This window comes from Poecilia latipinna, unplaced genomic scaffold (assembly GCF_001443285.1).
Source record: "Poecilia latipinna isolate Pla-1442-1.1 unplaced genomic scaffold, P_latipinna-1.0 Scaffold1315, whole genome shotgun sequence".
NCBI classification, from domain to species: domain Eukaryota; kingdom Metazoa; phylum Chordata; class Actinopteri; order Cyprinodontiformes; family Poeciliidae; genus Poecilia; species Poecilia latipinna.
The window spans coordinates 78,609-101,846 of record NW_015113931.1 but is presented as its reverse complement, the minus strand read 5'-3'; the positions used below and the strand labels follow the sequence as shown (position 1 = coordinate 101,846).

At 39.8% G+C, this 23,238-nt stretch overlaps 3 protein-coding genes and 1 long non-coding RNA gene across 5 annotated transcripts in view; 3 read left to right on the top strand and 1 right to left on the bottom strand.

Annotated features, from left to right (window-relative positions):
- The first annotated feature begins 222 nt into the window (after positions 1-222).
- LOC106961587 (aconitate hydratase, mitochondrial) lies at positions 223-14,158 on the top strand. Its single transcript, XM_015055411.1, has 18 exons — positions 223-322; positions 1,886-2,028; positions 3,272-3,530; positions 3,715-3,807; positions 4,614-4,772; positions 4,883-5,033; positions 5,568-5,672; positions 5,746-5,837; positions 6,784-6,889; positions 7,124-7,281; positions 7,855-7,928; positions 8,728-8,839; positions 8,970-9,152; positions 9,262-9,357; positions 9,712-9,903; positions 10,049-10,181; positions 11,405-11,526; positions 11,601-14,158. The coding sequence occupies exons 1-18, from the start codon at positions 287-289 to the stop codon at positions 11,730-11,732; spliced, it is 2,346 nt and encodes a 781-aa protein (XP_014910897.1). The 5' UTR covers positions 223-286; the 3' UTR covers positions 11,733-14,158.
- Positions 14,159-14,360: 202 nt separating this feature from the next.
- On the top strand, positions 14,361-18,776 carry polr3h (polymerase (RNA) III (DNA directed) polypeptide H). Its single transcript, XM_015055427.1, has 6 exons — positions 14,361-14,733; positions 15,827-15,923; positions 16,040-16,126; positions 17,177-17,240; positions 17,337-17,571; positions 18,462-18,776. The coding sequence occupies exons 1-6, from the start codon at positions 14,623-14,625 to the stop codon at positions 18,510-18,512; spliced, it is 645 nt and encodes a 214-aa protein (XP_014910913.1). The 5' UTR covers positions 14,361-14,622; the 3' UTR covers positions 18,513-18,776.
- Positions 18,777-19,457: 681 nt separating this feature from the next.
- csdc2b (cold shock domain containing C2, RNA binding b) overlaps positions 19,458-23,238 on the top strand; it is a 21,189-nt gene continuing 17,408 nt past the window's right edge. Inside the window, exon 1 of the mRNA XM_015055428.1 lies at positions 19,458-20,390. The gene's annotated coding sequence lies outside the window, so the exon portion shown is untranslated. The remainder of the gene's footprint in view (positions 20,391-23,238) is intronic.
- The window catches only part of LOC106961599 (uncharacterized), a 3,918-nt gene continuing 2,055 nt past the window's right edge, over positions 21,376-23,238 (bottom strand). The window contains exons 1-2 of one of the 2 annotated variants that reach the window (XR_001427804.1): positions 21,823-22,144; positions 21,376-21,704 (exon numbers count right to left, since the gene is read on the bottom strand). This is a non-coding gene — a long non-coding RNA (uncharacterized LOC106961599). Of the gene's footprint in view, positions 21,705-21,822; positions 22,145-23,238 lie in introns of those variants that run through there. The other variant, XR_001427805.1, reaches the window with a different exon arrangement.

Below are 23,238 nucleotides of genomic sequence, written 5' to 3'. Positions count from 1 at the left end.
ATTTGAAGCTTGTTGTTTAATTGTTGCACTCTAAAAAACCCGAACTATTCAAACGCGTCAATAAAAAAACAAAGAACTAAACATTATTTATTACACAGATTTTTATGGGTGAAACATATTTTATATTAAGTATGAAACACATGAACAAATAAATCAAGGTCACGAAGAAATTAAAAATCACAATTTTGTCTAAAATTAGATGTGAAATTGAATCTTAACTCCTCTTTCTTGAAATCAGTTGCTGACGTGATGAAAGTGCGACACGCCGCGGAGAAGAAACTACAAAATGGCGTCTTACTGCACGACTGTAACCAGACTCCGGGTGAGAAGATGTGTTTATACTTTTACAGGGCTGCTTTTAAACATGTAGTTAATTAACATGATCGACTACAGTCAGCAGAAGTCAGGCGGTGTCTGATAACGAGTCTTCGGCCGCTGCTATTCGCAAGGTGAACGCAAGGTTACGTGTTTTACGACGTGATTTAACTCCTGGCGGCTCAGCGAGTCACATAAGTTCACAGAGACTGATGAACTGCTCTCACGCGCGCATGAATGAGATTTAATAACGGTCTGACGAGCACGACGAAATTAAAATCCTTTGACAATGCGTGTTGTAATATTTCCAGATTCAGGTCTTGTTTACGTTTGTCCTGCGTCAATAATTTGCATATGTAAACCTCAAAGATGGGTGCTAAATTATAGGAGGCAAGTTTTTTTTCTTGGGTTGAACAAGTTAAAGTTAGTAAGAATTATTCAAACTTTAATGAAGCGCTTTTTTTTTTTTTTTTACTGGCAAACAAGTTTTGTTTGGTAGGAGTTTAATCATCATTTAATTTCCAGAATCCTTATTTGACATGACATCTTTTAAAATTAAAATGTAAGCAAAACGTTTTTTTTTTTTTTTTTTTCAATTGATCCTTTTTTTACACTGTAGTTTGAGTGATAGGAAATGAGATGGGCCTCATTTCCTATCAGAAAAAAAGCTTCTTGGTTGAATAACAATAATTTATCTAGCAATTTTCATAGATAAAATCCAAAGCTTCATGATAAAATATTAATCACAATAGTTTTATTGCCGTTTTTAGTGTTTTGTGTCATTTCATCCCTTTTATTTTCACTTTAATTGTACCGGAAACAAGTCTCATGCTTTACAAGTTTGAAAAGATTTACAGAAGAAGTCTTTCTTTTAACATCTCAGAGAAAACACAGCATGTTAACAGGAGTCCATATACTTTTTTAATGGCTTTATTATAAAATGCTAAAGTAAAAACTTGAAATACAGATCATAATAGAAAAACTGTGTTAAAAACCCTTTTCTTTCTTACCGTTTTCCTGGAGAGAGAATGTGTGTAGATCAGAGACTGACAGTATTTCAGATGTCTTGGTAACCTTGGTTACCAGGTTGTGAAAATGTTTAATCCGGTCAGAGTTATCAAATTACCCAGAGTTCAGTGGGTGGGTGAGGCCGGTCTGCTGCAATATGAGCTGCAGGAACCTTCACCCAGTTTTCTCAGAGAGCAGCGATGGTAAAAATGCAGCACAAACAAATAACCTTAAAGCGCCTCTGATCATCCGTCGCAGTGCCGCACTTCTGTTTAGCTCTGAAGTGTAATTGCTGTGACAAAACACTTTTACTTATTATATACGTGAATAAATGTTTTGCTCTCATTGTGAAAATCTGACTGAGCTGTTTACGGATAAGAAGGAGCATTTTTATTTGTGCAGCCAACTGCACTTTAACCAGCGTTAGTGTTTTTATTCCTTGTCTTGTGTAATAAAAATTCCTCTCTTACCAACACTTTGCTTTACAACAAATTTACAACAAATGCTTTGATGAAGTTCTGCTTTTATTGTCCTGTGTGACTTGCTGCCTCTCCTGGTCCAGCTGGCTCTCGGAACCGGGGCGAGGCGGTTTCATGTCGCCGCCGTTTTGAGCGCCAGGGCCGGGGCGGCCATGAGCCGCTTTGAGCCCGGCTCCAGCATCGGCTACGGGAAGATGCACGAGAACATCGGCATCGTACGCAGGAGGTCAGCGGTTCCACAAACTGTGACGTTGCTCTACAAACTCCTCTGTATTTTAAATGGGACTTTATGACGTAGCTGAACACACGAGTGACATTTTTGATGACATTACTTAAAATCTACCACAACCAACTTCTTCAGAAGTCAGCGATAGTAAAAATGTTTGGTTATTATTAAGCGGTTTGTCCAAACTGCCACATTAGACTCCAAATTAGAAGTTACCGCTAGTCATATATTGATGTTCAAATTCTTTAAAATATTTAAATATGATAAATATATCAGCTTCACACCACTGTTTCTCTCTGTAGTTTGCAGAAATGCTTAAATAACGGTGGCATCACGTCCTGCATGTGAACCCACACGTATCATCTGTCTTATTGAATTTTAAAGCCTGTTTGTAATTGTCATCTTCTCTTTCTTGATAAATTATTCAAATAGTTTTATTGCCGACTGCTTCTGCTTTATTTACAAAGTACATCAAAGCAACTGCGATAAAATGCTTCACAGATAAAAAATCAATAAACATTTAAAGTATGGAAAGGAGAAAAGACATCAATACTCTCTACTTAAAAACTTACAAAGATATGGACATAAACTAAACCGACAGGCTAAACACTGGGTAATCAGAGATGTAGCTAGGGCGGGGCATTTATCGTATCGTTTATCGCAATATATTACCATTTTCATGATAAATTCCAATGAATGAGGTGTAAAACCCCAAAAAACGTCCATATTGTTGGGATTGTTTATTTTATTATTTATTTCCACAGTTTTTTTGAAAGTACCAATAAATGTCAATAAGCTTAAAAATGTTATTAAATGCAGTTACTGTGCATTTAGTGGTACAAATCCCACTTCTTTATGATACTGTTGTCCAAAAGAATCATATTACAAGTTTATCCAGAGCTGTATTTGAGTTTGTGGAGCCATTCAGTCAAAGTTATGTAAAAAAAGAAGTAATAAAAATTCTTACTGTCACTTTTACCATCATTACAATAGTACCACAAAATATCATGATGGTCAAATCCCATATTTAGATGTTGACGTTGTCCCATCCAATCCCTGAGATAAAACGTCAGGGTGAGAATTTAATTCCTTAGACGTTGAAAATCTGGTGAAGACAAAAACCAAGAAACTTGCAGCTGAAATGCAGATGAGTTGAACAAAATCCTGTTAAAATTCAGTAAAGTTTAAAAAAAAAAAAAATTGAAATCCTTCCTAAACGCTCTCCCACGATCCTCCACGGCAGGCTCGGCAGGCCCCTGACTCTGTCCGAGAAGATCGTCTACGGCCACCTGGACAATCCGGCGGGGCAGGAGATCGACCGCGGCCGCACCTACCTGCGCCTGCGTCCAGACCGCGTGGCCATGCAGGACGCCACGGCCCAGATGGCCATGCTGCAGTTCATCAGCAGCGGCCTGCCCAAGGTGGCCGTCCCCTCCACCATCCACTGCGACCACCTGATCGAAGCTCAGATTGGAGGAGCTCAGGACCTGCAGAGGGCAAAGGTGAGCCGAGGCCAGAGGAGGATTGGCTTCCTGAACCGCAGCGACACGTTTTAGCTTCACCAGCTTCTCTGTCGTGCTTTGCAAATTCACAGCGAACATCAGAACAAAGTGTGCACCACTAACTCTAAGAAAATGTTCATGAAAACTCATAATCTAGTTGCTTCCTTCTGTTCCCTGAAAACAGGAAGTGAACCAGGAAGTGTACAACTTCCTCGCGACTTCCGCTGCTAAATATGGAGTCGGCTTCTGGAAACCAGGCTCAGGGATCATCCACCAGGTACGGCGTTTACACTAATGTACGATAAATCTGTTCTTGTTTGATGCTTTGCTTATTTCCCTTGAAAATTGTAAAATGCTTGAATTTCAATGAGGTGGTTTCAAGGTTTGGAAAATGCTGGATTTCCATACAACGTCCTTGAAAGTGCTTGAAACTGCACAGTTTTGTAATGAAGTGCAAATATAACATTTGATAAATTTAGGAAACATTTTCTTGTAGTTAAACCAAGATATAAAAAAAAAAATTAAAAGAGACGTACACATTTTTCCCCAAACGTCTGATTTGTCTGATTTTCCTAAAGTTAAATCAGAAAGTTAAATTTCTCTCGTTTTTTTTTAGGTCGGTTAGAATTACCAAAATTATTCCTGTTTACTAAATACCAGAAAACTTAGGGAGAACTTTTTTTTTCTTCTAGATTTTTATGTAACTTTCTCAGACCAGACGGGTCTGCAGGGTGAGAGGCGATTCAAAACTTAAAATTAGTTGTATTTTAGTTTATCTTGTCCCTGGTGTTTAATGTGGAATACTAATGCAAGGCATTATTAACATTAATAAATTATATGATATACAATAGTGAATTGAAAAAGTCTTCTTTAGTTCATTTGTATTGTTTTTATCTCAAAAGTGTGATGCTGGAAAAAGTGCACAAAACATGAAATTTGATCGTTCTGGGTTTTTTATTATTATTAAAAAAATAACTCATCCACTCTTGAATTTTGTTTTTAAGGACAAAAGAGGGAGAATAAACAACCTAATTACATTTTTGTGTTGAGAAAATATGTCCTCATTTTCCGCTGCCTAAACAGATCATCCTGGAGAATTACGCCTATCCGGGGGTGATGCTCATCGGGACCGACTCCCACACGCCCAACGGCGGCGGCCTCGGCGGCATCTGCATCGGAGTGGGCGGAGCCGACGCCGTCGACGTCATGGCTGGAATCCCGTGGGAGCTCAAGTGTCCCAAGGTGTGTTTTAATTTCAGCTCGCATTTCAAGAACTTTTATTTTTGTCTTTGCCCATGTTTCTCCTCAAAGTTTTCCAAGCGTTTTCCTGCCTGTGTGGTTTTTCTCCGTAGGTGATCGGAGTGAGACTGACCGGGACGCTGTCCGGTTGGACGTCCCCGAAGGACGTCATCCTGAAGGTCGCCGGCATCCTGACCGTGAAAGGCGGCACGGGGGCCATTGTGGAGTATCACGGACCTGGAGTTGACTCCATTTCCTGCACTGGTGAGATTGAGGCAAAGGGAAAATCCTAATGTGTTATAAATTAAACGCAGCGATCAAAGACAAAACGTTGTGGTTCTGATTTTGATGCAAGAAGCAATTTGGATCCGTACCTTCACTCTGAAATTCGTCAAATGTTGCCAACAAATCTGTCATAGGTGGAGGTGGAAAACTCAAAATGATTTTTTTGTTCTACGTTTAGCCTTCCTGTTATCTCCCGAAAGTCTCGCTCTCTTTTTCTTGCTTTCTCTTGTAAAAACACAAATGACAGAAAATAGTTTAAAAAAAATTCTGTCATTCCTTCTGTAAGTTGTACGATGAATTGTTAGAATCAAATTATGAGAATATTTCTTTCTAATTATGGGAAAATATGCAGAATATTAGCAGAATAAAGGCACAGTTATAACAGAAGAACATCCTAAAAGTACAAAAAAGTCATTTTAATAGAAAAATTTGACAATTTGTGATTGGTCTTTTTCTTATTTTTTATAGCGTTACATCTGTAGCGATTAAAAACTATACATTGACACGTTGCAGGAATGGCCACTATCTGCAACATGGGCGCTGAGATCGGAGCCACCACCTCGGTTTTCCCCTACAACCACCGCATGAAGACCTACCTGCAGAAAACCGGACGCCAAGGTCCGCGACTCGCCGTCCGCCTCCGATTCTTCGGTCTCCGTCGGCCTCACCTCCGTTTCCTTCTGTCCTCCAGAAATCGCCTCGGCTGCCGATGAGTTCAGAGACGACCTCGTTTCTGATGAGGGCTGTGAATACGACCAAGTCGTCGAGATCAACCTCAGTGAGGTGACTTACAGGGATTTAGTGGACAAACGACTCTCACTGCAAAAAAAAAACAAAAAACGCTTTCTGGTCTAGTTTCTATTGAAAATATCTTAGTACACTTTGAATAAGACAAACTAGCTTACAAGCATGAAATAGGAGCTGGTTTTGAGTCAATAATTCCTTAATATTGATGAGAAAGTGGAAATAATCTGCCAGTGGAACAAGACATTTTAACTTACATGAGAACAATGTCTTGTTCCACTGGCAGGTTATTTCACTTATTACTTCATTTTTCTTTTTAAAAGCAATATTAAGGAATTATTACCTTGAAACAAGATCCTATATCTTGCTGAAAAGTTACTTGTAATCTGGTTTTTTTTATCTTAAGTGTGCTAAGATATTTGTAGGCCTGTCACAATAAACAATCGATTGATTAATTTCCTGATAAATTAAAAGAAACTCAATAACTTTCATTTGCTTGATTCATCATCCTCCTGTTTTCTTTCTCTTTTTACCAAAAACTGAATGATAAACTTCTTCCGTCTGGTGTTTTAGTCTCAACTAGCCCTCTTTTGAATGATAATTTTATTAACAGAGACTTTATAATTCATTTTATTTGTAGTTTCTGTTGTTTTCTTTGTTTATCTTGGATATTTAAAATGTTTTCCAGTTCCAGTCTTTAAATCCTCATTAGAGTTTAAAGGTTATTGATCCTTGAGAATTTGTTCTTGCATTATTGTGCCACTATCACTATTATATATTATATTATGTTACTATTATATAATTGAAAATGGTCTCAAAACAACAAAATCATTGTTTATCGCTATAAGTTTTGGGTCAGTTAATCATGACAGGCCTGGATATTTACACTAGAAACGAGGTCAGAAATGCTTGCTAAGACTTTGAGGTTTTTTTTTGCAGTGCAGTTCAAGGGTCTCATTACTTTTCTTCTTCGTTGCTTTTCCAGCTGAAGCCTCACATCAACGGGCCGTTCACCCCCGACTTGGCCCATCCCGTGTCTGAGATCGGAGCCGTTGCTAAGAAAAGCGGCTGGCCCCTGGAGGTTAAAGTCGGTGGGTATTTGTGGCGCGGCCGTATCGCCTTACGCTCTCCCTTAATGCTTCGTTCAGTGAAATCAGACACTCGGGTCTTTGTTCCTCCTCGCCGCGGTATTGACCAGATCCCGTTTCGGCTCGGGTGTGACTCCGGTCCTCTAAAGTCACCTTGAGCGCTGCGTGTCAGACGAACAAGCATCTGCTTCTCGTCCGTTGTTGATTTGACGTTTCCAAATTTTCGAACCCAAACAGGTCTGATCGGCAGCTGCACCAACTCCAGCTATGAGGACATGGGCAGAGCCGCCTCTCTGGCCAAGCAGGCCCTGGACAAAGGCCTGAAGTGTAAGGCCCAGTTCACTGTCACGCCGGGCTCGGAGCAGATCCGCGCCACCATCGAGAGAGACGGATATGTGAGTCAGAAATACACAGGAAGAGAAAGAAAGTTCAACTTTTTATGAGACATCAAACATTTTAAAGAGGTATTTTTACTCTCAGACCACCGAAATAAAACTCTCTTAGAGCTGCAAATGTGACATGACTTAAAAAATATTAAAAAATTATAATTTCAGATGAATTTCTACTATAGTTTATTGTAATTTTTCAAGAATCATTTTATTTCTATTTTTAGGATTTAAGATACAGATAGATATAAAATTTTGTAAAACAAAGATGGATCTTTTTTTTTCCTGTGGAAAATGATGTAAAAACGTTAAAAGCACATGTATTCCAACCTACTGACAAAACAGAACAGATTTAAAAGCATACTAATGTTACTTTAGTGTCATTTTCTGTGGAAATTTAATGCAAATATTGTAGGAATGAACTGAAACCTGAGATTGTTTTCATAATTTCTAGCCAAAGTGATTAAGAGCCATTGTGAAAGGTGTGAAAAGCCACTGGTTCAGGTTGCAGACCCCTGATCTGATGTTTTTTTTGTTTTGTTTTTGTTTTACCTTCTGAAATAAATGTCATTTATGTCTCAGGCCAAGATTTTGAGCGATGTTGGAGGAGTCGTTCTGGCGAACGCTTGCGGTCCGTGCATCGGCCAGTGGGACAGGTACGCGCCTCGTTTATAAGACCTGATTCAGACTCGGAGCAGAAAAGCTGGTCTGATGGCTCCTGGCTTCGATGTTGTGGTTTTAACAGAAACCGTTTCAAAGTTTATGCAACGATTTAAAGACTAAAGAGCCTTCCACACAAAGCGGGATTCATTTCCTCTTCTGAAGGCAGCGAGTGCATTTGGATTCAGTCCAGTGCAACTCTTTGACTTCAGACGTCACTTGATTAGAAAATGTGGTCCATTTCTTTGAAAAGTTCACTTTGGTATAATTACAAATGTCCTGTAAAGGCATCAGCTTTACTGTGATACCCCTAAATAAAATCCAGTTGCTTCCCACACTCTGATCTCTTCCTTCCAGGTCACCATGTGCTGCTTTTTGTTGCTCCAGCATGTAAAATCTCAATAAAATACAGTTTGTTTGTTTGTTATGTGACAAATTGTGGAACAGTTAAAGGATCGTGAATTTGGTCGGAGTGTTGTGTAACTCAAAAGAAAAATATATCTAAACTAGTTCTAGATGTAAAGTTATGAGTATGTTTTGTCGTTCTTGTGAAAATCTGGACAAATTATTACAATCTTGTTTTTATTTTTAATCTCGTTTTCAATCTCAAATGATGATCATAAGCCAAAGCGACAGACCTCAATAGCTTCAGCTAAGCAAGTCGTGTTACTTTGAAACAAGATAAGTGTTTTTTTTTTAATCTCTTATGGAAAAGTCAGTGGGTTGTTTTATTGTATTTATCGGTTAAGTTATGTTTTGAGTTTTATTTGCTCCCTTTTTGTTGTTTTTTTGCAGGAGAGACGTTAAGAAAGGAGAGAAGAACACCATAGTGACGTCCTTCAACAGGAACTTCACTGCCAGGAATGATGCCAACCCGGCGACTCACGCTTTTGTAACTTCTCCTGAAGTAAGAGCTCAACACAAAGGAGGAAGTTAAAAAGTTTAAAATCATAAAGTTCTTATTTTTTTAATGCACATCAGGGAGGATTGACACTTTCTCTCTAAGTTTTGCTGCGTTTTGCTGTAATCTCTCGCAGATCGTCACAGCTCTGGCTCTGGCCGGGACCCTCAGCTTCAACCCGGAGACCGACTACCTGACGGCCCCCAGTGGGGAGAAATTCAAGCTGCAGCCTCCCACAGGCGACGAGCTCCCGTCCAGAGACTTCGACCCGGGCCAGGACACGTACCAGCACCCCCCTGCTGAGAGCGCCTCGGTCCAGGTGAGGCACGAAGGCTTAACGATCAACATCAGGACTCTCCAGAAGTCGTGACGTTTTTGACGTACAGACGGAAGAGCTCTCGTTTTGACCCTGTTTTGTTGCCGTACAGGTAGACGTGAGCCCCTCCAGCACGCGTCTGCAGCTGTTGGAGCCTTTCGACAAGTGGAATGGGAGAGATCTGGAGGACATGAGGGTCCTCATCAAGGTGAGGGAGACGTATTTAGCTCACAGGATTATCGCAGCAAAGCTGTAAAGTGTGTCTTGTTAGAGGAATTGTTCTGGGAACAGAGAAAAGTATTTTTATTCTGAGCCAGATTAACGGATCTGCCTCTGTTTCCGTTAGTCTGCCTCAGAAAAAAATGCATTTTAAAAAGAGTTAAATAAATAAGCAAAGCTTAGCCTGGTGGGGTCACAAGTAAAGCCTGGTGACCCGCCAGGCTTATAATACACTGGAGGAAACTCTGGTCGTCGTTTTATCGCAATACTTTCTGGGAGAACTTATCGTCCAGCGAGCTGCGTTACCGTGACGAGCCTCGCTCCTCGTGTTTCCCACCAACAGGTTAAGGGAAAATGCACCACCGACCACATCAGCGCCGCCGGGCCCTGGCTGAAGTTCCGCGGCCACCTGGACAACATCTCCAACAACCTGCTGATCGGCGCCGTCAACATGGAGAACGACGCCGTCAACAAGGTGAAGAACCAGCTGACCGGGGAGTACGGCGGCGTCCCCGACGTGGCTCGCTTCTACAAGGTGGGACTCCTTTCATTTCATTTCATTTTATTCACCGTCTCCTTTGTTTTTGCTTGTTACTGCCTGGTTGAAATCTGTTTATGGTTTTGAAATCATTTCCCTTTGAGTGGATCGTAAATCTTTGCTGATCTCTTGTAAATTGCAGGCCAACGGCGTGAACTGGGTGGTGGTGGGAGATGAGAACTACGGGGAGGGATCCAGTCGGGAGCACGCCGCCCTGGAGCCGCGGCACCTGGGGGGACGCGCCATCATCGTCAAGAGCTTTGCCAGAATCCACGGTTAGTTTCTCAGCAGAGGAATCAAACATTTTTAATTCCTCTTGATGGAACTGATTAAACAGGATAATGTATTCCTAAATTAGAAAATATTACAATTTAATGCAGCCAGTTTTGTTTTATTCCTGAACACAAAGTCTTGGGGTAAAAATATACTTCCTATTTATTATTATTAAGTATTTATTCCCTAAACCTTTTCTCATTTTAAAGTTTCTCAAACTTTATTATTATTATTTATTCTAGCTACTTTACTGAGATGTGTGATGGACCAGACACAGCAACATACTTGTAACATAATCTAACTTAGATTTAGTTTGGACTTTGACTAGGCCCTTCCAACACATCAATATGCTCTTATCATTTCTTCTCAACTCAATCAACGCTGTGTTTTCAAACCAGCCAGACATTTTAAAACAGTATTGCAGCTGGAATCTTAAAATTTATCTCCACAACAAAAAAACAAAAACATTTTATCGCTACAAATTGCCTGATTGAGTGAGTGATGCATTTTTATTACAACTTTTTTATTTTTACCCAGAAAACATCATCTCCTGCTGCCACCATCATGCTAGCTCTGTCATGCTACAAATATTACTGGACGATAAATTGTCATAGTAATTACTGCGATAAACCACAATGTTACTGTTTTGAGACCATTTTCCAGCAATATTATGATGATAGTGGCATAATAATGCAGCTTCGCCCTCTCACAAACTAATAGACTTTCATTTTTATACAGAATACACTGGAACATGATTTAGATATACAAAATAAAACACAACGACCAAAAACAATGAATGAAACGGAAGTAAAAACCACACACAACCAAAACCTAAAATAAAATAGATTATAACGTCTCATAAAAAATATTCGTGACCAAAATGGAAATTATGGATGTCATTTTAATTCCTCATGTAATTGATTGATCACACCAGGTTTCGTGATGGTGCGTTCAGGATGACGAGCAGTGTTGGTTTTCTCACTGGTTTTTTGCAGACAAGCTGAAATGTTTAGTTTTGGTTTCATTTGACCTCCTTCCTCAGTTAATTATCAAGTTTACACGACGTTCACAAGTCCAAATGTAAACCATTTTTAAAAAAATTGTTCTACTTAGAATAACATAATTTTCTCACCTTTTGTTTCTCCACAGAGCAAACTTTAAGTTACCTGTCCTGCTAGATGCGTCAGTTTTTTCTTTCACCGTTCTCTTTCTTTTCTTTCCACAGAGACCAATCTGAAGAAGCAAGGCCTGCTGCCTCTGACTTTCTCCAACCCCGACGACTACGACAGAATCCGCCCGGACGACACGATTTCAATCACCGGCCTCAAGTCCTTCGCTCCCGGGAAGGTGAGCGGCGTCCTGCGCCGGTGACATCATCCGTCTTCTAACGCTTCCCGCTGACGCATGTCTCCCGTCTCCAGCCGCTGACGGCCGTGATCAAGCACTGCGACGGGAGCCAGGAGTCCATCTCCCTGAGCCACACCTTCAACGAGACGCAGATCGAGTGGTTCAAGGCCGGCTCGGCTCTCAACAGGATGAAGGAGCTGCAGTAGCTGCCGAGAGGAGAGAGACGGCGGAGCGGTGACCGGAAGGGAAACCGACTCGTGTTTGGTCGTTTTCGCTCCCAGGATGCAACACACATGCATTAAAAAGGTCGCTGTACCGATAGAAAGCGCACACCGATGAGTCAGCACTTAAAGGTTCTTGAGGCCCTCTCAGTTCACAAGTTGAGTTGCACAAGTTTAGTCAAAAATATTTGAAGAAAAATTTATATATATATTTAACTTTTGTTGCACTAGAATCACTTCAATACTTGAAACTTTCCAATTACAATTAATCATGTGAGCATTTAATGCTTCTTATTAGTGTTTCTAGGCTTGATTTAAACTCTGATGTAATCAAATAGGAACTTGAATTTTAATTTAAAAACTTAAAACTCAATACATTCCAAGATTATTCTTGCTTTTTCCGACGTACCTCGTTTTAAATGTTTATCCGTAGAAACCAACCGATAAGCTGATCATCATTTTTGTTCTGATTTTATCGTTTTTGTCGACCCTTTACTGTGAAGGTTGAAGGCGATCCCAGGTCGGTCGTCCTTTCCTGCTTTCTGACGCCGTTACTGACTTGAACAAATGAACAAAATTTACTTTGCTAACTACTAGTTACGTTGTTGCATCTTTGCTAAAAATGAACTTATAATCCAATCATTCGTCTGTGCTGTCAGCCACAGCTCACTCTTTTCTCAATTTATTTTTCTTTGACATAAAAAAAAACAATATTCATCTGCACTAGTCTCGTCAGTGTCTACACACTCCCTGCAGCCGTTGCCATGACGCCTTGCAAAAGTATTAATAATACCTCGACGTTTTAACTTTTTGTAACGTCACAGCCACAAAATTCTGTGTATTTAAGTTTTTTTGTTTTATTTCTTTTTCAGATAAAAATCTGGTGTGCAATTGAGTTTTATTTAAGGGTATCAGAAGAAAAGGGGGATGATTAAAAGGCAATTTGCTGCGCCCTTTTAATTACCTTGTGGGCTGAAAACAGTTACATGCCACACTTTTCAGATATTTGTAAAAAAAATAAATAAATAAAAAAATCTTCAACTTTACAACTAAGCCCTGCTTTGTGTTGGTCTTCCATAAAATCATAAAAAACAAAAACAAAAATGTTGAAAATTTCAAAGAGGTTAAATTAAACTTGCAAGGCGTTTTGAATCAGTGCGATTCTTCACAAACCAGAATAAATGACCCATTCCACTGCAATGAATAGACACATTTTCATTTTTTTTGTTAAATGAATGTTTCCTGTCGATGTTTGTTTCAGTTTTTAAAAAATGTCCGTCGTCTTCAGACTCTCCTGAATAAACCGTCACCACAGTGCGTCTGTGGAGGAAAACTCCACCCGTTGCATCATGTTGTGAAATCCTGTGGAGCTTCGCTAACCTGTCCAGTTTCTCTGCGTTTTGTTGAAACGTCTGCTTGCTGCTGTACCGGCTGTTTCCCCTCAACGTGGCTGTGATGAGATTATGTTCACTGTGTTGATCTTTAAAATGAATGTTGTTCCACTTTTAAGGTTCTCCATGATGGGAACGTCGTTCTCTCTAACGCACAATCTAGTAATCAGGTGCCTGTTCTCTCGTGAATTTCATTCACTGCCAGTAGAAAGTTAGAAAAAAATAAGTGTGGTGAAGGAGGAGGCAAGATGTGACCTCAATGTTTAACCAAGTATCTTTTTTTTTGTGACATAACTGATGATGAAGAAATATTTAAAATATAATCCCTGCTTTTCTGAAGATTTTCAAATATTATGATTTATTTCCTTTTTTTTTCTTGGAGCTTCTTCCTGCAGTTTGATGTATGGACATCAGGATGATCCTCTCAATTTTCATAGGAACTCTGTAAATTCACAACAGAACTGATTTTAGTTGATTTAATTTGTGTTTCAACCCAAGTTTGGTGGAGGTGAGTATTGATATTCTGACTAAATAACTCCTGAAAGTTATTTAGTTGAATAACTAAATAATGACTGTAATGTGTCATCATATATTTTCCTATAAAATTTTAAAGCTTACTGGTTGTTATGATTTACCAGGTTTAATTTTCCAGTGTGTTTCATAGAAAAGTTGCTCTTTTTAAATGCATATGACTCTGATCACCCGGCTTTATTTACCCTCTGTGAAAAACACCCTCACAGTGAAAAAAGACGAGACTTCGCTGTTGTTTGGTTACGCCGATTAATCAAAATGGCGGGCGGCCCACACAATGGCATTATCTCCTGGTTGAACTCTGTGTGACCAGGCTCCTACTGTTTGAATGTCTTCTAAACATGTCTTTTAATATGGAAGGATGCGCTTTCGTAGTCATGATTGTCATCAGTTGATTATTTTGTAAAGTTAATCTACTGTTTTGTAGCTTACAGAGTTGAAATACAGTCATATTTACAAATATAAATAATGAAGAAGATGTAGAATTATTGCTTGTCTTTGCAGTTCAATTTATAGTTAATTTTATTTATGCAACACCAATTCACAACGAATGACGTATGAAGGCACTTTACAAAAAATATGATATATTAACCAATTAAGTTCAACAGTACTGATACGACTCAATGTCAATAGCCTAAGTACGTATTAACAGGAAGAGAGCTGCTGGTTTTGATTGTCTTTACGCTGTAGGAGTGATATATCTCCAGGAGGGGGCGATAGTGAGACTTGAAATAAGTCGTTCAAACCAGAAGAAGAAGCTCACGTTGGTTAGGTGTGATACTAGAAAGCAGTTTATAGAGTATATATCTTGGGTTTCTTGCTGAAGTGTGAGCCGCTGAAGCTGTTGGAAGACCAAAAGGAAATTAAGATGTTCGCTTAACCTCAGCGTCCCTCCCTGTCGCCGCTCGGCCGCGTTTGGACCGTGTGAGTGAGGCTGCCCCCGCTCGTGCGTCATGTTCGTGCTGGTGGAGATGGTGGACACGGTGCGGATCCCTCCGTGGGTCTTTGACCGGCGGCTGAACGATGCCATAGCGGAGGAGCTGAACAAGAAGCTGGCCAACAAGGTGAGGGGTCGCCCGCCTCAGAACCGCGGCTGCGCAGACGCGATTTTAGCAGCAAACTTTTGCAGAGCAGAGAGGAACAGGTGACGTGATAAAAACACAAAAATACAAAGTCATAAAAACATCATACAGTGACTAATTTGAGAAACAAGTGATAAACATTACATTTTGTCGAGTGCCATCAGCTTAATCATCAATTCAGATCTTGTATGTTGTTGGTCAATTTTGCTGTAATTATGCAGCCCTAAACAGGTTTGATTTTAGCCTTGATTTAAACTCAGTGTTTCAGCTGTTTTGCAGTTTTCTGGACGTTTGTTCCAGATTTGCATTCAGTCTGCAGTACGTTCATAGCAGACGCTTGAATTTGTACTTAAAAAATTTTATTTAGAAGTTTGGAAATCTGATTCTTGGCTTTCCTTTATACATTGAGTATTTTTAAGAATCCTGGGTCTGTCTTGGGATAAACAGAGCTAATAAGTTAAAGTTTAAGGAGGTTTGATGTCCTCGCGTAACATTTGTAGATCAATAAATAGTTGGATTTTTGAGAATTTTAATACTTTTGAAAGCAAATGTTTTCAATTTACATAAGTAGTTTTAGACATTTTCATTTTGGCTTTGCCTTTAAACAATTTGGGAACTTCTTTAATCTACTGATATGTTCAATTTGCAACAGTTGAATTCAGTGGAGGCCAACTTGCAGGTACCTAGCAACTATAATCACCATGGCAACGTCCAGCCTTAACATCTCTCAGGAAGGAAACGGTTACTTTGTCCCAGAGAAATGAACATGCTGTGGTGGAAAAAAATCTTTATTTATTGAAAGATTGTGGAGGGAAGCCCAAAAGGTTTGAAAGTCGGATAGTTTCCAAGGCGATTGCACCAAATGTTAAGGAAATGGATGTTCACTTAAGAAGGAAAAAGTTCTCTAATTTTATTAGAAGTGAACTGAAACAGAAAAGTCTCCTACAATGTCAAGCTTGGAGAAGAAAGACAAGTCTTTCTACATCTCATTTGATCACTTGGTTATCTGTGCTACGTCAAAACCTCTATTTTTTTTTTTACAGTAAAACTACAACACTTGCTCTCTGACCCCCAGGTGGTTTACAATGTGGGTCTCTGCATCTGCTTGTATGACATCACCAAACTGGAAGACTCCTACATTTTCCCTGGAGACGGCGCCTCGCACACTAAAGGTATGATGAATGATAAAAGTGCTGCGACACTGACTGCTACATCAGTATTACTTATTGAATAAAAGCCTGATCCCATTGTTCCTTTGACTTTTTTTATTTTATTTTTTTTATTTTAGTCCACTTCAGGTTTGTCGTCTTCCACCCGTTCCTTGACGAGATCCTCGTTGGCAAGATCAAGTACTGCAGCCAGGAGGGAGTTCATGGTAACTATTGACCTTCGTCAGCCGTGATTCTGTCGACACAAGCGAGTATTTATTCACGCAGAATGTAGAGTATAAAACTTCAGCCAAACTTCTGTTGTCTGACTTGCATATCAAGGCTGTAGAGCAACACAACGAGCCCAGATCATCACCCCTCCACCTCCGTATGTGACAGTCTATATGTGATGAGAAGCGGTTTGGTGTTGTGCATAAAGGCCGAACATTTATGCTCTGGCTTCATCTGTCTGAAGCTTTTTGCTCCAGAAGTCGTTACGTGACTGAACTAATGTCTGAGTTCAGATTTTGCAACGGTTGCATTAATTCTTTAAGCTGATGTATAAAATTTCATAATAACTGCAACTGATGATTATTTTAGTCGTCTGTTATTCTGCCGATTCATCGATTAATCGGATAAAATAATTTGCCGTATTTTGCAGATTTTTCATCTAACAACTTAAGCCTTATTTTATATTAGAAACACGTCAAAGATGTGAATAAAGAAGTCATAAAGTAAAAATGTTATTGCATAAACTGTGAAATCACAGGATTTATGCTTGTTCATTTGTAGCAAAGGCTTTGCAGCTAAAAACTTGTTTTTAACATCAACATGTTAGAAGCAGGTCAACCGTTTTTCCTAGAGTTAACATGAATACAACATATAAATAATCTCTTGATAATTTTTGGATTAACAGATTAATATTCGAATAGCAAAAGGTCCTTTTTTTATTTTACAGAATTTAAATCAGATGAAGCTAAAACTGAAACTTGAGTTCTGGGTGGAACATTTTTGCAGACAAAGTTTTTGTTATATTCATCTTGGATATAAAATGTATCTTTTTTTTTTTTTTTTGCTTAATTACTGCTCTGATTGTGTCTTTTTTTTGAGTCTGTATACTCCAGTTAACAATTAATCGAATACTAAATTGGTTGACAGTTATTTGTATCATTACGATTAATCCTGTTAATCGTTTCAAGCCTACATATAAAGTTAGCGCATGTTAAGTATTTATTTTACAGTATTTCCAGTGGATATTTGACCTCTCTGGTTCACAGTGACGATGGGTTTCTTCGATGACATTCTCATTCCACCCGAGTCTCTCCAGCAGCCGGCTAAATTGTATCCTGACCGTTGAAACAAACATCTGGTGGTTTATTGCTGTTTGCCGCGTTGATCGTTCGGGTCGAGCCGTTCCTTAGCTTTCACCCCCCAAAGCGACGAAGCCGAGCAGGTTTGGGTCTGGGAGTACGAGACGGACGAGGGAGCGCACGACCTCTACATGGACCAGGGAGAGGAGATCCGCTTCCGGGTGGCGGACGAAGTCTTTGTGGACACGTCGCCGACGGGGCCGGCTGCCGCCAAGCCCGATGCTCCAGCTCAGCCTGGACAGTCGACTGCACCGCCGGCGGAGGAGAGCGGGGACAAGAAAGAGGCGCCGTACACACTCGTTGTAAGGACTGTTACGTTTCCTTTCCAATCATTTCCACACAGATGGCTCTGATAGAGGTGGAAGTTCACTAAAATATCCAAAGTGTTTAACTGGACTCCACCTTTCTTCAGTTCTGAACATGGGTTGGAAACATCAAGTCAAAACAGTCACACTGATTGAACCTTAATGTCCAATCAGGTACGTCCAGGAGGGTGTACCAGCTACATGTGCAGGAACTCAGACTTACCAATCTGATTGTTCTGTTGTTATAAATCTGATCATTTCAGAAAGCTAATTTCTTCTAGTACCAACAAAGAAGTGCAGTTTAAAGTTTAAACTGTGTAAAAAGGTTTGTGGCTGTAATGACAAGTTTAAACTCTTTTAGAGGCAGACTGGTAGATGAGCACCGATGACAATCAACAAAAGTTTATTGCAAAAAGTCAGTTTTAATGTGCATTATAAATAATGTGGAGGTGGTCGAGCTTTTAAAAAAAAAATTCTTATAAGCATTAGGCTAGTAATTGCTAATGTGTCCCACTTGGGGGCGCCACTGCTCTGAAAGTGAACAGTAGCTCCATTACCGACTCTCTGACGATACTTGGATGATTTAAATTACTACATTTAATCATTCGGAATAAGGTACTTTTTAATTTAACTTTAAGATACAATAAACCTCTGTTCAGTTTTTTTAATCTTTCATTTTTCATTTCTCTATTTACTGGTAATTAAACCTTTTTTTCCCTGTGGTTTCATTGGACCGTTTCTCTGCCTGAAGCCCATTCTGTGGCTTTAAGAGAGCAGAGGACTCCTGCAGCTACACGTGCAGCCAGGGACTCAAACATGTCGCAGCTTGAACGGCGCCGCTCATCTTGACTTTGCGTTTTATTTTTTTGTTGTTGTTTCTGTTCCAGGGGACCATCTGTGAGCCAGGACTGGGTCTGCTGTCCTGGTGGAACAGCTAGAGGAGGAACGAAGGGAGACGTGGGGCGACTGAGAGCAGACGGAACGCTGCAGCTGATCCCGTCCGCAGACTTCAGGGACGGTGGACAGGAACACGCCGGTTTTGTTACACGAGCGGAGCGTCGGGCCGGACGGAGCCGCGCTCAGGAGCAAACCTGTCGTACTGACCGGGTGCTCCTGCATGTATTTATTAACGAGAAATTGTATTAGTTTGATTTATACAACACAAGTTTCTGAAATAAAACAAAAACAAATGAACCAAATGATTTATTTATGTTGTTACATGTCTTGATAACTCAAAGTACAAACGGATTAAACATATTGTTGTTGTTTTTTTTACCTACAATTTGGTAAATGACAGCGGTCTCTACTCTTCTACATGTTTGTGATGGAAGGAGAGAAAAAAAAAACTTGTGACATCACTTCCTGACAACTGTAGCAAAGTTTCTCTGCTGGCTAAGTAGCCAAAATATGACTTAGCCTGTAGTATTTGGCCAAACGTCAAAGTAATATTTATTGATTCCTTTTTAGGCAACATTTGAGCAACTTTAATTAATAAAAAAGTCACAGGATAAACACAAAAAGGGTCTGTTATACAAGTATTTTAAAGGAGCACTCAGTTTTTTGTGGAAAAAAAATATTTAAGATTTGATATTTTACAAGGTTCCTCCTCTACTTTGAGAAGCAGAAACACAAAAATATTAAATTTTGTGGGATTAAAAATTTTCTTTTTATGTTGAGGTGAAATGTTTATGTTGCCACTAATAAGTCTAAAAAAAAAGTGTATATGTGTCCTTTTTACATCTTGCGTGTCAAACCGGACCACCGGTTCTTGACAGAACCAAATGCAGCATGAAATTGAGATTTTATAGGTGTATTAAATTTAACCAGGACTATGATGTGGAGCATCCTTACTTGATTTTTGTAAACTTATGTCAGCCTCCTGTTCCCATGAATTTGGCCCACAGGCCTTTAGGTAGACACCCAAAATCGGCAGCTTCAGGACTGATGGAAAGTTGCTGCCAGACGCTTTCTGACAGATTTTTAGGTAAAATGAGACACAAATTGAGCTGTTTGAACAAGAAGTATGTCTACAGGAGTTATGGTGGGGCTTTCAAAGCTCAGAATTAAACAGCATGGTGGTGGCTGCATCATACTGAGTCTTTCCCTGGTGCTTCTGCGTTGGTTTAAATCCAGCTGCTGGGCGTTTCAGTCATCACACATCCAGAGATTAGTCACCACCTGCATTTAAAATCAGCAGTAAAGGGAAGTGAAGGACACAGACATGACCACAGTTCACTAGTAACCCACTTGTGTTTGTGAAATATAAAAAAAGAAGACAGAAAGCAGAACAAGAAGTTTCCCGGCATCGCCTGTCAATGCTGCTCCAGCTGGGAAAGTTGATCAAAATCCCCGATTTGCTCCCTCTCGTTTTCTGAGGAAACATGTCAGGTTGTTGTCAACCGTCCCCGCACTTTCCCTGCGAAATCCAGCAGGAATGCGTGACCTCATCGCTCATGCAGCAGCTGGCTGACTGCAGACTGGTGTGACAGCCTGCTCCAGACTGCTGCAAAGATTCCCCAGCAACACCAGGGCCTGGCTGCTCCCTCTGCGGATGCAGGTCAGGCGGGGAGGAGGAGGAGCAGGAGGAGGAAGGTAGATGACCAAAGTCACTTTCACGCACAAGTCGCATCACGCCATCGGAATCTCCTGCAGCTGCGCAGACCCTCCGCAGTCAACTCCAGCGCCACGCCAGGGTTTTCCGGACGATCTGCACGGATTTGCGCGACTTATTTATTTAATTTGCTCCTTATATAATCCGCATCGAGTCAAAACATAGAGAGAGAGAAGCGATCGGATCCTGTTCGGGCACCCATGCCGTAAGTAGCTAAGTGTGTGTATGTTTTTATTTTTATGGGGCTGTGTGTATACATGAAGCTGAGAAGGTCTGGGTTGCTTTGTTTTTCCCAGATGTGAACAATGATGGTTGTTCTGCCGGAGAACAGAGGCTATTTACTACGGATTTGTTGTATTTATGACCGATTCATCCGCCTCACGCCGACAGCAGCGACCCTTCACCCCGCTTTTGTCTGACTTTTCTATTGTCTGGTTGCTCTCCTGTGATCCTCACTGCTTTTCACCCCGATTCAGAGAAGCTGCTGAGGTTTGAGGGCGAGTCTGTCTGTCTGTCTGCAGAAAGTGCAAATGAGTGCAGCTACGGTGGAAAAATGTCCCCAAGCCTTTTATTATTCTTTTCTTCTAATGCCCACATGTCATGAATTTTACAGAGGACAGTAAAATATTTGATTTATGTGATTGTTTTGTCGATTAAATAATCAATTTCGGTAATATTGTAAGAGTATAGCGCTGTAGTAAATCCTCGTGATGCGGTCCTGTAGGAATAGTAAACCATATACAGTCTGTCATATGGAAACAGGTCTCTGACGTCACGAACGCCCCACTCTGCAGCCGTTCAGACGTCATGCTGTGTGACGTCATTACAAAAAAGCGGGGCGTCACACACGCTTATTATACACACACACACACACACACATATATATATATATATATATATATATATAAAACTGCTGGGTTAAAAATAACCCAATTCGTAACCCAGAGCTGGGTCAAATATGGACTGACCCAGCGCTGGGTTGTTTTAACTGAACTGGGTTGGGTTGAGGGTTTGACCCAGCACAGTGGGTCATGACAACTAACCAAACGTTGGGTTAAATTGACTTGTTTAAATTGACCCAATATTGGGTTGAAACTCATAACTCAACACAAGGGTTATTATACCACTATAGTTGGGTTAAAAAAAATTATTTTAAGTTTCACTATATAAAAACAGGATTAAAAACAATCTGAATTTAAAGCTTCTCTTATTTCCATGTGATACATATGTAGAGCCAGCAGATTTTATTTACAAAAGTTACAAAACATAAGTAAGTTGTTTCAAAAGTATATAGTTAAATCACTTCAATTCATTTGTCTACAACTCCAGAAGTATCTGTTATTACACATTAGAAAACATTGAATGAAAAAAAGTCTGTTTTAAAGCAAACTACAAGTAAAACTTTCAGCCATTAAACAAGGAGCATTTTTAATGACACTTTAGCATTTTTGCCTGTCTCCCTGCATGAGGACATACGGGTTGTCACATTTTGTAGATGCGCCACCAGGTTTGTCCCAACCTGATGGAGAGAGTAGACAGAAAAATCAGGCCATTAGTGATGCACTTATTTAAAAAGCAAACAATTTGAGCATGATTCAGAGATGAAGGTTGACTTCCAGGCTGGATATCAATGAAACCTTCTGAACTTCCAGGTTGATGGGTCTGAAACTCTTCTCCCAAATGACTAAGGTGGAGCAGGGAGGAGAACTGGCAGCAGCTGCAGGGCTGCAGCATCTTCTGGATCAAACATAAGCTTGTGTTAAAATGTTGCAGTAACTAAAAAGCATGAAAACATTTTAGAGAACATTTCTTCTGAGCTTCAATACCTTGAGGGAGCAGACTCATGTTCTTGGTCATGCAGAAGGTCTTCGTTGAGAACGAGGAGTTTGGGTTTCGCTTAATTCTCCTGAAGATCCTGGATGTAAAATTACAAAATCTATCAGAAAAGACAAAATCACAAAGAATGACTGAATTAAATCTTATAGCTGTCTCAACTGCAAATAACTTGTAATTAGCCAGCAATTTCAAATGTTCAGAGTAATTTTATGTTCCTAAAAATAAATATAGCACTTAATAAAATAAAATGACACATATAATTTAATTTAGAAGTAAAACTTAACACAAACTTAGTACTGAATAACTTTCAGCACCAACTTTAAATAAATATATTTGTAATTAATAGTAACAATAATAATAAAATGAGCAAACATTAACATTAGATATTGTTTTAGTTTTGCTTTTAATTCGTTGCCGAAAACCAGCGGGAGTTTGAAAGCAATGTGCCGGGAGACGGTCGTTCTCTCTCGGCTTAACGAGCCGCTCCGCCCGGTCAACTGACAGAGGGCGAGACGAGCAGGCGGCTGGAGGGAAGCGATAAGTCCGAACACGTCCGAGCATGTTTGTAATTAAGCTATATGTTAATAAATCGAGCGCATAATTTAGGTTTACACAACTAATTTATCGCCTAATAACTTTATAAAAGTTATTTTATTTTCAAAAAGCATAATATACCCACATTATTAAAGCTCTGCTCGCTCTCCTCCGCCATTACTGCTGGTGTTCGAACACGTAGCCTCAGCCCGCTAAGGATGCGCGCGCATATTGAACCCTGCTAGTGAACTAAGCCCGCGAAAATCAGGGGACAAACCGTCAACTACCTTTTCTTTTAAAACTAAATCGATTTTTAAAAATTTGACTATGTTAAGTTACGAACAAATATGATTGAGGTTATATTAAAAACTGAATTTAATTTACTTGACAAATTGTGCCCTTCCCCTTCATCTATTTTTTTCCCCAACAGCCGTGTTGTAGCAACACCGAAGCTCTTTGTCAGAGCAACCTACCTAATAAACATTTTAAATAACCATAAAAATAAATATCAAACATGTTTGAAATAAAATTCAATTTATGTATAAAATTCTATTAACGTTGAAACTTTATCTTCTTTTTACTTACCATGTCTTATTTCAAAGTAGAGAAGTCCGATATGCAACGTTCACAGATTTGTTGAAAATAGAGGCTTGTGAAGAGGGGCGTGGCTTCTCCCAAGTTTC